This window comes from Eumetopias jubatus, unplaced genomic scaffold, assembly GCF_037043125.1.
Source record: "Eumetopias jubatus isolate StellerSeaLion01/CBP00866 unplaced genomic scaffold, mEumJub1_p1.0 scaffold_12, whole genome shotgun sequence".
Lineage (NCBI taxonomy): Eukaryota > Metazoa > Chordata > Mammalia > Carnivora > Otariidae > Eumetopias > Eumetopias jubatus.
In genome coordinates, this window is record NW_028274818.1 from 48,476,375 (window position 1) to 48,492,353 (window position 15,979).

At 36.2% G+C, this 15,979-nt stretch overlaps 1 protein-coding gene across 2 annotated transcripts in view; it reads right to left on the reverse strand.

The window, feature by feature from the left end:
• The window catches only part of RALGPS2 (Ral GEF with PH domain and SH3 binding motif 2), a 152,924-nt gene that overhangs the window by 86,003 nt on the left and 50,942 nt on the right, over positions 1-15,979 (reverse strand). For both annotated transcript variants that reach the window (XM_028092060.2, XM_028092059.2), the window contains exons 5-7: positions 10,351-10,434; positions 5,636-5,725; positions 228-320 (exon numbers count right to left, since the gene is read on the reverse strand). In XM_028092060.2, coding sequence (XP_027947861.1) covers positions 228-320; positions 5,636-5,725; positions 10,351-10,434 — 267 coding nt within the window. The remainder of the gene's footprint in view (positions 1-227; positions 321-5,635; positions 5,726-10,350; positions 10,435-15,979) is intronic.

The window sequence follows — 15,979 nt, forward strand, 5'->3', positions numbered from 1 at the left end:
TTACTAAATGGCAAAACCCAAGCACCAAGCTATAATTTACCCCAAAATTACCTGACAAGTCTAGGGTAACACCTGAGAGAGGAAAAAGCAGGTTTCAAAAAAATAAACTAATTTAAAGGTCCTTCTCTATTATAATATTAACCTTACTAAGAACTACAAAAGAAATAAATACATCTTTACTTCCAACAGGAAGTCTAACCCTTTCATTAACTAGGAAGATGACTTACCGCCCATGTTTTAGTCAACCTGAAGATTGGGGCACTCTGTAAGCCAGAAACCACTGCCATAAGTGCATGAAGGTTATTCAGCTCATACAGTTTCTGAAGATTTAAGAAAAAGGGGAGGAGAGATAAAAAATAATGAGAATAAATACAAGAAAACTTTCGATTAATAAGTAAAACCTAGGCAATTGGTAGTGTTCCAGTACTTCTACGCTCATCAGTGAGATTCATCTTTAGAGTACCCATTATGTTTACAATAAGTTGATTTTAGCCCACAATAGACCTTCCACGTTCTAACCTGGCACTGTCCCCAAGCTCTGGGAACAAATCTACCTCTAGTTCAGTAATATATTAAGAAAACCAAAGTTATGGCTCAGTATCAAGTTTACCCAGTATGATCATGCACCTCAGTTTCTAGTAAGGAGTCTCCTTCCTTATACTGAAATACTAACCCTCTGTCTTATGATCTCAGTGTTAAGAAAGGGTCTGTGCCCAGGATGCTGATCTGGTTTCCTACTCAGTACCCTCATAATTCCAGGGTTAGGGTTCAAACCTGCTTTCCACAGTCCTTAATTTCCTTCTTCCTCCCGCCTGAATCCTCTGATTCTCTGTTCTTCACTCATGTTGGGACATCCACTTGCTTCCCAATACTAGACCTAGCTTTTTACAGTCTCCTTGCAGGACTCCTACCTAACATTAGGTTCCATCAGTTTGCCAAGAGATCTACTTGACATTTATTTATTTATGTATTTATCGCTAATTTCCCAGATCTCCTCATAATACCAGATGCTTACATCTTAATGGTCCTATCTGAAAATCATTTAGAATGGTCCTTGCCCACCACCAAGAGACTCCAAGGCAAAAATGCCTGTTTTGAACATTAGAGCTAAGGAAAAGGGAGGGGTTCTGTTTCTCTGGAGAACTGACCAATATATCACCTTAGCTCAGGTCTCAAATAATTCCCATAAAGTTTCAAGAAATATGAACTCAACAGATTCAATTTAAAAAAATGGAAAATGAAAAAACATAAGGAACCAAGAATTCACAAATGCAGAACAATATCAGGTATTGGTTTCAAATAAAATGAAGATTAAATATGAAGATATTATCTAGAATGCAACATAAAAGAGTTTTTAAAAAGTGTGAAACAAAGGTTAAGAGACATGAAACGTAGAGGAAAAAAGGCCAACATTTATCTAGTTGGAGTTGCAGAAGATGAAAAAAAATGGTAGAAACAATATCTGAGACATAATGGCAGATTATTTTCCCAGATTACTGAGAAGACATTAATTCCTAGGGTCAGGAAGCTCAAGGAATCCCAAGCAGAGTAAAAAACAAAAAACAAACACACAGAACTCTAAGTCTGGAATAGCACTTTTTTTCCCTAAAGATTTTATTTCTTTTTTTGAAAGAGAAAGCAGGAGCAAGGGGGAGAGGGAGAAGCAGGCTTCCTGCTGAGCAGGGAGCCCAACGTGGGGCTTGATCCAGGACCCTGAGATCACGACCTGAACTGAAGGCAGATGCTTAACAACTGAGCCACCCAGGCACCACTGGGATAGTATTTTTTAAGAACAAGGTGACATAAAGAGACTTCCAGTTTAAATAAAGATCACTTTAACAAAGGATTTTTAAAAATGGTGTCAGACCTCAACATCACTAATCATTAGAGAAATGCAAATCAAGGCCACAATGAGAGATCCTCTCATTTGGTCAGACTGGCTACTATAAAAAAACAAACAAACCCAAAATAACAAGCATTGGCAAGTATGTGGGGGAAAACACTGCTCACACACTGCTGGTGGGACCATAAATTGATGCAGCCACTATGGAAAGCACTGTGGAGGTTCTTCAAAAATTTAAAAATATAACTACCATATGATCCAAGCAATTCTATTTTGGGTATTTATCCAAAGAAGATGAAAACACCAATTCAAAGAGATATATGCACCCCTATGTTCATTGCAGCATTATTTACAATAACCATTATTTACAATGGAAGCAACCCAGGGCCCAATGATAAACAGATAAAGAAGATGTGGTATCTGTGATACAATGCAGTATTACTCAGCCATAAAAAAAGAATGAAATCTTGCCATTTGTGATAACCTTGTTGGACACAGAAGGTATTATGCTAAGTGAAATAAACCAGACAAAGACAAATACAGTATGATTTCACATATATGTGGATCTAAAAAACAAAACAAATGAACAAACAAAACAGAAACAGATTTATAGAAAATAAACTGTTGGTTATCAGAGGGAAGGGTTTGGGGGAGTAGATGAAACAGGCAAAGGCAATTAAGAGGTACAAACTTCCAGTTCTAAAATAAGTAAGTCATGGGAATGTGACATAAAAAATATAATAATTTTGTTTGGTAACTAGACTTATCGAGATAATTTCATAATGTATAAAAACACTGAATCACTACAATACGTCAACTAAAAAATGGTGCCACAATTATTATTCATATGAAAAATATGAATAGTAATCCATAATCCATACATACATAAAAATTTATTCCACATGGATTAAATACTCAAGTACAAAAACCAAAGCTATAAAACTTTCTTAAATTAGGTATGTTTAAATAAGACAAAATTAATTAAAGATCAGTAAGTTTGACTACTAAAGTTAAGAATATCTATATCAAAACATAACATGAAAAGTAATAAGACAAGTCAAAAATAGAAATGATGCATATGAAAACATGTAAAAGAGAACTAGCATCTAGAGTTAAATAAAAAACTTACAAAAATCAATAAAAGACCAACACCATAATAGAAAATTGTTCAAAGATCCTGAACAGACATTTCAGGAGAGAAAACCTAAATGGCCAACACAGAAAAAAATGTTCATTCTCATCACATTCAATGGAAGTTATCTAATTGTCCTTTCTTTAAAGGTAATTTACCTGTTCTCTCTCTATTTTAGTGCCTCAACCCCCACATGAGCACCTAGAGACTCCTACAAAGCAGTAGTGTTTGTAACAACAAAAATTTGAAAACTATCCAAGCTAGAGTATATTGAAGAATTAGTGGTATATGAAAACAACAGAGCACTCTATAACAGAGATATACCCCAAAACCATTCAGTTTTGAGTAAAAAAAAAAAGTTTTAAAAATATAAAAGTAATTAGGAAATAATTTAAACAAAACTGAAAAACATATACAACAATATATGACTCAGGAACACACACACATATATAAAACTATATAAGAAAAGCAAACAAAATTCTGGGCAATGGTTCCTTTTGTAGTGGGAGGGTAGGGGATCGCATAAGAGGAGCCCTATGGCAATTCAAAGAGGGCAGTGGGTACATGAATATCCACTTTATCATCCTTGCGATACCTTAAATCTACTTTATAAATTTTTTTTGTGTCTCTGTGATCCGTATTATGTATCAAACTTGATTAGACTATGGTACCCAGTTATTTAATCAAACATTAATCTAGGTGTTGCTGTGAAGCAATTTTGTAGATATGGTTTACATCTATAATCAGCTGATTTTAATTAAAAGAGATTACACTTGATAATATGGTAGGCTGCATCTAATCAGCTAAAATGGCTTAAGAGACAAAAACTGAGAGAAGAGGGGCGCCTGGGTGGCTCAGCTGGTTAAGCGACTGCTTTCAGCTCAGGTCATGATCCCAGAGTCCCAGTGATCGAGTTCCACATTGGGCTCCCTGCTCAGTGGGGAGTCGGCTTCTCCCTCTGACCCTCCCCACTCTCATGCTCTCTCTCAAATAAATAAATATAAATCTTAAAAAAAAACAAAAAACAAAAAACCTGAAAGAAATTCCGCCTCAAGACTGCACCTCCAATTCCAGCCTGAGTTTCTAGATTGTCCACCTGCCCTACAATCGATTTCACACTTGCCAGCCCCTTCCCCCAACTACCGGAGCCAATTCCTTGATTTTCTTTATATATTTTATATATATGTGTATTTATTCTCTCACTCTAGAGAACCCTAACTGATACAATCTACTAAAAGAAGAAAAAGACCTGCCCGTTTTATACAGACTGAATACAGAAGGCAGAATAGAGGGATTTAAGAGATGGTACACAACAAAAAAAGTTATGAACTTAGTGCTTGGGACGAAAGCAACCACTGTCAAAAATAACTTAAAGAGTCTGAACTGGAATTAAATGATTACTTGATGAGGAGGATAACAGCAAGCCTGATAGGCAGAATTTGGTTTCTTTTTTCAAGATTATTTATTTATTTATTTGACAGAGAGACACAGCGAGAGAGGGACACAAGCAGGGGGAGTGGGAGAGGGAGAAGCAGGCTTCCCGCCGAGCAGGGAGTCCGATGTGGGGCTCAATCCCAGGACCCTGGGATTATGACCTGAGCCAAAGGCAGATGCTCAACGACTGAGCCACCCAGGCGCCCCAAGAATTTGGTTTTGAATGGAATGTGCAAAGCACAAAAATACCAGAAAACAATAAAACAAATTCAGACTCTATGGAGAAAAGACATGAATTTGTTAGCAAAACCCAAAATTTATTCAACATATCACAGAGAACGTTTTAAAAGTTTTATGACACTGCCACAAAATATCGTATTTACAAAGCTAGCTCTGCCACCTAGTGCCACAGAATGCGAGAATACAACTGTTCCCAGGTGCTCAAGGAAAATATGTTACAACTCACAGCAATCACAATTTTACAATAATTACAATAATTTAAAACTGTAAAAAAGGTATTCTTATTTTAATCCACTTTCATTCGGATGTGAGGTAAGTTATGTCTTTATTACAAGAATAATCAAGAATTTGGCTACAATTATACCACCTTTTAGTGAACTTAACGTAAATTTGGAGTTATGACTTTTAATAAATTATTGGTATCCTCTTGTGAAGTGCCCTCCTCTCTAAATTCTGACCATCCTTGAAATCCATGTTCCTTTTCTCTTGCTGCATTTATTATCCATGCCATACAACAACTACGCAATTAACATATTTCGTTAATATCCTCTTTATATTATTCTCTTATATATAAAGTCTTCTTATTCTCCACATGGTTGGCAGTGATATATTTCAAAACCAAATAACTGATATGTATTTTCCTACTTAATCCTGTAAGGCTTTCCCAATGATGTGCACAAGAGTCCAATATTTTGTAACTGTCATACTTCACCATAATCTGATCTCTGCCTACTTATCCAGTCAAATAAATAATATAATACAGCTAGTCTGAGAGAGCGAGGAAAGATCTAAAAGGGAGGAAGATAGGAGGAATAAAGAAAAGGCAAAGAAAACAGGCACCCAATTGAAAAAATTGACATACTAATCAATAGGCCTTATTTTCCAGGGTCAATAAATAGTAAATAAGGTGTCACAGGCAAACATTGACTCACAAACAGTGCTGAATGGTTGGACTCTCAAAAAATAAAAACAAAAGTCTTTCTTACCTTAGCAGTTTTAATATAGTGGCTCAAAACTTCTGCTCTAATTTTTAATGTCTGAGCGTGAAGAATTTCTCTAACAACCCAAAAGCTTACCTGCAAATAAAAATGAAAATAGTTGAATGGCAAGATTCTTCACTCACTAGGATCCAGTTAATGACAGGAACTACTTGATCAACTACCCACAGCTGGTTAATAAACCACACTTTCTCTTTCCCAGCATACCCCCTACTTGGATATATACCCAATCTTTGGATGCCGCATACACTTCATTATGTACGGTCTGTATGTGCATAGAGACAGATACAGACACGTGTGGATGTACACACATAAAAACATCACTATGATTTCTGATTTGTAAAAGCAAACAGAACTTTTGAAGGAAAAGAGCTAACAGAAGAATGCAATAAAACCAGAGTGATACAACAAGAACACTGGACCAATACGTGTGATTTTGCTGTGTTCTGAAACACCGTGGCAGAATGAGATATGCTTTAAGAGCAGACATTATAAAATATGCTACTTAGAGCATGCTTTCCCTGTGGCTGTGTAATCCCACACTGCCACTTATTGACACTAAGCATAATCGTGTCATGAATCCCAAGTGTTTCTTGGTATGAATAAAACGAAATATCATGAAAAATGTATCTAAGTCATTCTAAAATTAAACTAAGATTGTATTTTAAAAATCATGTAATGCATTCTCTAATTCATAAACCATATTCACAATTTCTTTTAAAAAACATTAAAAATCATTCATCAGAAGGCAGACTAGATCTATCTATAACACTACTAAAATGCTCTATCTCCTCTGATGAAAGCAGTTTGCTTACCATTATTTTTAATTCATTTACTATGAAAAGAAAATCAAAGCACTATCAGTTGGCCCAAACTTCTAAATCTAAAAACAGTGTATTAGTAAGAAATGACAGTGCAGAAGACAGCGCCCTGCCTCACGTTTCGTCTCCGTTTTAGTGAGAAACATTTCATCAATAAACTGCCAAAATGTACATATTTCATATATATTTTACAAATGTACATATGTAAATATAAAATATATATATTTTACAAAACCATCTTCATATTCATTACTGTATCTGGGCTACTAATGGCAATTATTATCCCTGATTCTGATAAAGTTTACTTCTACAATATCTTTAGATATTTGTCAACAACCATAGCCAATATCACCCGTGAACTCAATCTAAACTGCATGATTGCTGACTTTATTAAATTTAATGTGAGACAAATTTTAAGACAAACACCATCAAGATTTTAAAACATGGCCCAAAAGTTTTTGTCATTCTTTTCATTGAAAGTCATCTGGACAGGTTTGTGACTGCTCTGATAAACAGAAGATTAACGAAATTGATGCTAACTTCCAGGACAAGGTCATAAAAGAGCATGCAGCCCCTGCCTTGATTGCTGGAATGTTCTGTCTGAGATTCCTGAATGACCACGTAAAAGTCCAACTACCTGAGGCCACCATAGTGGAAAGCCTAAGGGTAGGTGCTCCCCAGTTGACAGTCCTAGCTAAAGCCAACCATACCCGAGAATACTGATCCAGAATGACCAAAACTAAGATACAGTTCAATAAAATTACTGGGAAAAAAAAAATCTGTCGGCCACTGAGACAAAAAGATAAAGTAATTTTTAAGGAAAATAAAATGTAATTATCATCAGACTTTTTAACAGCAACACTGTCAGGAAAAAAAATGGAGTAATATAGTATCACGGAAGGAAAATTTTACAGAGGAGAGGAAAATTTGTCAGCATTCAAGAATTCAGGCATTACTGTTCTAATGAGCCCTTCCTGAGTATTGTAACAGAGAACGAGCTTCAAGCAACCAAAATGCCTAGAAAAACACCAACATAAGGATGGTACTTTAAGGAGGGTTAAAAAGAGAGTACGTTATATAATGCCGATATGCTCAGACAATATATACTGCAATTATAAAAAAAAGAACATCTGCAAAACATCTGTTTATAACATTATTGGTATTAGTATTATTATTCTGAGTCTGTTGTTTGTTATGTAGGATAAAGCAAATGAGTATATGATAGGGTATTGTATCATGTCCTATGTCCCGTGAAAACCAGAATTCTGGGTGTGGAAGAAAGAACATATGGATGTAATACAGAAGAGTTGGAAGTAAAACTCTGGTCCTGAATTTGAAGTATCAATATGAATTCATGAGATGCTTTATCTTTAAATAGTTGTATGTGTATGTGTATGACACACAGATATCCTAGCTATCTCTGCTGAAAAAGGCACAGAAATTGTCATTCCAAAAGCAATGAGCATTCCTAGCATTCAGGTCCACTCCCCCCCGTAAGAAACCAGGACTTCTTAAAGAAATGTTGATTCCAGGTGGGGGACAGGTAATGGACCAAATGAACCTGAAACATCTTTGTATACCAGATGGCAAGGGAACTATTTGAGACTACTAGGGTCGTGACAAAGGACATGAACGCCAACTTGCATAGACTTCCACTGGCCAAAGATGGAGCAATATTTGTCTCAATAAAGATAATAACCACAATGGGCTGAAACACATCGTATGCACCTAAATTTATGAGTTCATAATGGTATTAAAAAATAAAAAAACCGGGTGCCTGGGTGCGTCAGTTGGTTAAGCGACTACCTTCGGCTCAGGTCATGATCCTGGAGTCCCGGGATCGAGTCCCGCATTGGGTTCCCTGATCAGCGGGGAGTCTGCTTCTCCCTCTGACCGCCCCCCCCATGCTCTATCTCATTCTCGCTCTCGAATAAATAAATAAATAAATAAAAAACTACTTGGTCACTATTAGAGGAACACCAATTCATTATCTTCAAAATTATTAAATAAAGGGAAGGATCAAACATTCACCCTTCCTTGCTTATAGGAAATGAACCTCTGGGCAAGCAAATACCAGATGAGGGAAAATGTCTCTTTATAAAAGCATTTCAAGGGGCGCCTGGGTGGCTCAGTCAATCACCTGCCTTCGGCTCAGGTCATGGTCCTGGGGTCCTGGGATCGAGATGCGCATCAAGCCTGCATCAGGCTCCCTGATCAGCGAGGGGTCTGCTTCTCCCTCTTCCTCTATTCCCTCCCTCCTGCCCACTCGTACCTGCTCTGTCAAATAAATAAAATCTTAAAAAAAAAAATAAATAATGGTGCAGATAGATTTCTTCTAATAGACTCTAACTTTCATAATCTGCTATTTCAAATCTCCTATGACCCTACTAGGAGAAATTAATAGAGTAATGGAGCAACTCAGTAAGATTATAGGATCAATTGTAATCTGGCATAAAGATAAAAGCTTTTGGTACAATGTGGCATATTTGACTCTGACAACTTTTTGGCTTATTTAAGAATAATATGCTTAAAATCTAAAGTCATATTTGTGAATATTATAACAATGTTTTTGTATGGTAAAAAATTTTTACTGTGATGAAAAATTCTGACCAACTCAAAAATTTTGAATATTTAACTATATAACTTGAATATAAAATTCAGTGAAAGACATGCTTGCCCTATATCCCCATTTTAATGGTTTAATCTTATTTTTAAAAACTTTGATCTATTTCATTTTGGGGAATACAGTGAACCAAATAACCTGAGAAACTGTTTGCTATAAACGCCTAGTAATGTTGGGTTAAAGACAACAAACTCTTTTTTAAAAAAACATGTGGCTAACTTGAAAGAAAGGATTTCCCCTAGAGGCAGGAAAAAAAAAAGAAGAGGAGGAGGAAACAAAGGCAAAGCAGTGATTAAAAGAAAGGGCACTGCAGCTGCCCATGGAGGATTTTCTCTCAGTGATGCAGGGGCTCAGGATTTACTACTCCTCCCAGATATAATACAAGTCACCCATCTCTCCTTTACCACCACTATGTCTATCTAAGGGATCGTCCAAGTGCTATTATCTTGGTGAAAATGGAGGCTAAAACAATTCACTTACTAGCAGGGGAAGACAAATAAATACAGGAGATGGAGAAAAATAAGTTTTTCATAAGAATTTATAACGAGCCCTTTAAGTGGATTTTGAGTTTAAATTTTCACTATAGCAAAGTATGGATGTTCCTAACCAAAACTTATGAAAAACTGAACTAAGTCATTACAGTCCTTGGTACCAGCAAAAGCAAACAAAAGCATTTCAGAAGAGATAGACCCTCAACCTAGGCAGCAGCAGAAGTCCCATAGATAAAGCACATATAAAGCTTAAATGAATATGAGCTCACAATCTAAAATTACAAAATACTTAAGAAAACAAACCATTTTGTGTAAGGATCAGCAGAAATAACACAGAATTAGTACTCCAAGGTCTTTGGATAATAACACAGAAATTACAAAATAAAATGGTGAAAATGATTTAAGAAATATTAAAAATGACACTAGTGTAAAAACACACAGATTTGAAACAGATGTGACCCATCTATAAGAGAACTAGTGAACTGAAATGTAGATCTGAGGAAACCATGCAGAATGGAGCATAAGGAAATAGATATAAAATATGAAAGGTTAACATACAAGTAGAAAAGAATATCAAGCCCCAACAAATTTCCAAGAGAAACTACAGAAGGAAAAAAATAGAGATTATGCAGAGAGACAATGTTTGAAGAGACCGTGGCTAAAAAATATTCCAACATTGATGTGAAAAGTTAAACTACTTCTTAATGAAAATACATTAAGGAACTGAATTTCAGAAACTAAATTATCAGGATTTTATAAGCAACTCACATGATTAAATCTTCTTGTGAAGGCAACGGCATTTGGTGCAGAACTATATTTTTCTTTTTTATTCCATCCACAACTTGAAAGCTCCTGAAAAAAATGAGTAAAAATAAATTTGATGAAATAGCCCAGTTTTCTTGTTATAGTAAGGGTTTTAAAACATAAAAAACAATTGTGTCCTTTCCTAGAGCCATTTTATTTAACACAAACAAAGCTAGTACTATAACCATTTAGTTAAATCACAAAAACAAATTCTACTAGCAGAATATAAGAGGGAAAATTACTTGTCTCTGAGAATACAGATAACTAGACTTACACTCGACAAGGAGATTGGTGGATTCTTTGAAGAGATTTGAATCCCAAGAGGAAGGACCCACAGATAATGAAAGTTGAGCTTTCTACATGTATAGTGAAGCCTAGTAGTTGTCAAGCCCCATTCAGTTACTCAGAGCTTCCAATTAGCTTCCCAGTTACCTCACTCTTTGATCTGACAGCCAACCACCCCAGGTATGTGATGAAACTTCTAATAAAAGAGTTCTTGATACCCCGCAAGGTCTGTCAATAGAATTCAAAGGCCTTAATAAACTTGGATGTCAAAAAATTAAATTTTTATTTTATACTAACCTCCTACTGATATGACATTCCTTTTAATTATAAATGTAAAGTACAGATTACAGAAGAGTTAGCAATACATGTGACTTTGTCACTGATAAAAAATTTTCATATCACACTATAGTTGGTACAGATAGCCCAAAAATATCATTATACTCATCACTAGTTTGAAATTACGAGCTCATCATTTCTGGGTCTTAATGTGTTAATAAAGAAGCACACATATATTGCTATGTGACAGTTATAAAAATATGTTGGTAAGTGTATTTTAACAGAATTGATTTCCTTTGATTTTAAAGGGGTTCAGCTCCATAGGCTTTGTTCAGCTGCCAAAGGGGTCCAAGGTTCAAAACAGGTTAAGAACCTTGCTGTAATGCAATAACCACCACCAGAAAGAGACAGAATCTATCTGAGGAAATTGAGTTAGGGCAAGAAGCAAACAAACAAACAAACAGAAAAGAAAAACTCATACAATTATTACTCTCAGATAGATGAGGATATTGCTCCCATTAGGCAAAAACAGGAGGATATGTTTAGAGAACAAAACAGAGCTTTTGGAAAGGAAAACACAGTAAGAGAGACTTAAAAAACCAACGTAAGAGTTGTGAGATAAAGGTGATAAAATCTTTTAAAAAATAAACTCAAAATAGGAGTCAAAATATTATGTTAATTAGAGTCCATTAGACTCACCAATGTCTGCATAATAACAAGAATTTTAAGGGAGAACTGAGAAAAATAACTTCTCAAAAAAAATTTTTTTAATGCCCTTAGAACTTTAAGGACAAGAAAAGACCTGTCTCGTGCCCTTTATAATGGAGTAAATTAAAAAACCCCTCAAAACCAAGGCCTAGCATCAGAAAGTTTAGAGCATTAGAGACTAAGAGATTATAAACCTGTAAGATTGAGGGGCGCCTGGGTGGCTCAGTCGTTAAGCATCTGCCTTCGGCTCAGGTCTGATCCCAGGGTTCTGGGATCGAGGCCCGCATCAGGCTCCCTGCTCCACGGGAAGCCTGCTTCTCCCTCTCCCACTTCCCCTGCTTGTGTTCCCTCTCTCACTGTGTCTCTCTCTGTCAAATAAATAAAATCTTTAAAAAAAAAAATCTGTAAGATTCAAAAACAAAAATAGATCACAGGCAGAAAAAAGGGATCAAAGGCATTGATACCTCAAGAGTAACACTGAAAGTCAAAGACAACTGAAATAATGTCTTCAAAATCCTAGAATTCTATGTCTAACAAATATATGAATTAAGTATGAAAATATATTGCAGAGATTTTCAGACATGAAAGTCTCAGAGAATTTGTCTTCTATGCACCTATTCTCAGAGAGCCAGCAGAATATGTGGTTCCTCAAAACAAACCAGCAAACTAAGAAAAAGGAAGACATGGGATCCAGGAAATTGAGTAACCGACCATAGAAAGAAAATACTATGAATACCCAGATTAACAGTAAAAGGACATCCTGGGGACACAACTGTGAGCAGAGCTTAAGAACAATAGTTCAGATATTAACTAGCAAGAGGACAGAAATTCCAAGAGGGGTGCCTCTCAAAGATGAAGCAATATCTAAGAGTTTGAACACACACACTGATAAGGCATTCACTATATTCACCACTAGCAGAAAAATTAGTGACCAGTACAGAGAAACCTTAAGTAAGTTATTAGCTCAAGGAAAAAAAATTTAAGTAATCATGGCTCGATTGAAAAGAATAGTTGAGCCATGATTACTTATTCATGTTAAAATTACGACGTAACTACATGAGACAAAGAGGTGAAGTGAATTGTGTAAATGTCAGGGGAAGAGAATATGAGTGAAATCATCTTCTACAGTACAGAGAATCAATAAATCATATCTAAAATTTTAAAAATTATAAACGATAGGCATTTAGGTGCATTATTTGACAACTGGACTTAAACTCCTCCAAAGAGGAATAGCTAAGACACTGGATGGGTGTGGGGCTCAAGGGTGGGGCTGGGGAAAATACGTGACTTCTTAAATGTGATGTATTCCTATCTTCCATAAAATTTAAAAACAGAAACAAAAAGAAACGGACTAAGGAGAAAACGGAGGAAACAGTTGTGATGATACAATACTCCAAAAACACAGTTCCCTTGACTGGGGTGATTCAGTGAATACTGAAAGAAGTGGTAGATTCACGGTATTTTGGAGGCAGGCAGGACTTGGTCAAAAACTGGATCCACAAAGTGGAAGCTAAGAATGAGGTATCCAGAGGTACTCAGATTCCCTCTTCTGGCCTGAGTAATTGAGGTGGAGAATACTGAAGGAGGAAACAGCAATTACTGCTTCAACAGAGTGGATAAGCAGCAAATGCTCTGAAGATATCAATTACTTTTTTTTTTTTTAAAGATTTTATTTATTTATTTGACAGAGAGACACAGCGAGAGCAGGAACACAAGCAGGGGGAGTGGGAGAGGAGAGGCAGGCTTCCCGCTGAGCAGGGAGCCCAATGCGGGACTCGATCCCAGGACCCTGGGATCATGACCTGAGCCGAAGGCAGACGCTTAACGACTGAGCCACCCAGGCGCCCTCAATTACTAACTTTTTTAAAACCAAAAGCTAGATTACAACCTTCAGATTTGAAGTTACTGAAGGAAAGTATAAAACACAGAAGCAATGCCACAGTTACTGAGCCTATGTGTTCATTTCACATTACCTCCCTATATAGACAGAAAATAGTGATAGACATTACATGAATGTAAAAATGACATAACTATATTAAAAACATCCAACTGCTAGAAAATATTTTTGTTCTAAAAATATAAATACTATTAATATATATTAATATAACTATAAAATATGGCATATTTTAGGACAAATTCCTAGGATTAAATCTATGAATATTGAAATTATTTTTAACCAATTAATATTATTTCCAAATTTATATTAATGCCGTATCAAAGTGTCTGTATCATACTGATATTATACTTATCAAACTACTCAATGTAGACATTTGATGGAGTTCAAACTCAATAATGAACTTTACACATAAACTGAATTTCACTTTCCTGTTAGAAGGCTACACTCTAATGAATACCCTTGCACCTTTTCTGACGTTTCTGATCATTTCCTAAAAATACAGTCCTAGAAGTAAAATCACTGGGTCAAGAGGATGAACCTTTTCAAGGCTTTGATACCTGTCAAATTGCCCTCCTGAAGTACAGGGTCATTTATACTATACCACCGAGTGTCGCTTTCCTAAAAGTCTTACTGAATCTGGGTGTATTTATTCCCTTTCCATGTATCATTGCTTTAATTTCCCCAACTGTAAGAGTAGTTATGTTTGTTAAAAGGAGAGAATAGGGAGGGTGGGGCCATAAATCAACTATAAACCCACCACGGAGAGAAAATCTATGAAAACACACCTTCCCGATCTTCCTTACCTGCATATGGGGGCCTGGTTTTTCCTGTTCAAAGTAGCCGGTACTTTTACTTTCCTCTTTGTGTGATTTAATCTGGTTTTATGCTTAAAAAGGCCTTCTCAGCCTGAGAACAGTTGCCTTAACAGTAGCAGTAAAAGAGTTAGCACTAACACAGAGATTACTGTGTGCCAGGCACTAGTCTAAGTGCTTTATACATATCAACTCCTTTGAACCTATCTTCATCATTATTATAAATTATGATAAACAAGGAACCCAGATAAAGGTATCAATGAATTACGGCTTTATTTTTTTTTACACTAAAAACTTCTAAATGCTTTTCTGACTCTTCCAATAAAAAAATGATAAAAATGGATAAAAATTTGAATAAAAAATTCATCCAATTCTTAGAACATTTCAACATCATTAACTTAATGAAAAAATGCTTTGTCCCTTTAACAAAACTCTTGAAAGCTGACAGAAAGGAGGTGGGGATGAATGAATCTATGGTCACATTAGTTGGGAGCAAATGGATGAAAATTCCACTGGAGCCCTCCATTTTAAAGAAATTTGTAATTAGAAAATGTGAAGACACAGGCAGGTTCTTTAAAACCTCTTAAGACAGTAGCTTCTGCTTCAGAAAGCACTTCCTCTTTGAGACTAGGCTATATTACTAGCACATCTAATACAACAAACAATCAACTATGATGATGGAGAACAGATTAGTGGTTCCAGGAGTTAAGGATGGTGAGGAGTGGGCAGGAGTGGGACTGGTTGACTAGACGGCTAACACAAGGGAGAGAGATCTCTGTGGTACTGCAATAGTTCTGTATCTTGACTGAGGTTATGGTTAGACAAAACTACACATAGAAAAAAATGTTACACAACTATACAGATACGTGTTGTACAAATGTCCCTTCCCTGGTTTGGCTACTGTACCATACTTATGTAAGATGTAGCTTCTCGGGGAAACTGGGTAAAGAGTAAGTGGGACCTCTCTGCAATATTTTTGCAACTTCCTATGAATCTATAATTATCCCTGTACTATTTTTTACAAGTTCCAGTGAATCTGTAATTACCTCAAAATAAAAAGTTAAACAACAATAAAAATCCATTTAATGAATTATGGAGCTGAAATTGCATTAGAACTCCAGGAACTCACTCACTACTTTCTTCTTAAACCCTGACATGCATTTATATTAGCTAGCCTTAGAGGAAATTTGCCCTGCCCCACCTCTACCTCTCAACAGGCACTGAACTTCTCCGCGAGGAAAAAAAAAATGCTTTTCCCTTTGTCTCTGTCTCTCTTTGTCTCAGACTCCAGGATCTTCCTCCAAGAAACACTATAAACGATCTGAGAAATAAATTGTCCCACCAGTGGTATCTTTTTTTTTTTTAAGATTTTATTTATTTATTTGACAGAGAGAGAGACAGCATAAGCAGGGGGAGCAGCAGGCAGAGGGAGAGGGAGAAGGAGGCTTCCCGCTGAGCAAGGAACCCAATGTGGGGCTGGATCCCAGGACCCTGGGATCACGACTAGAGCCCAAGGCAGTTGCTTAACCAACTGAGCCACCCAGGTGCCCCCCACCAGTGGTATCTTGCATTTGACAGCATATCAGCCTAGTCAAGGGTTATTCTATACTAAAAC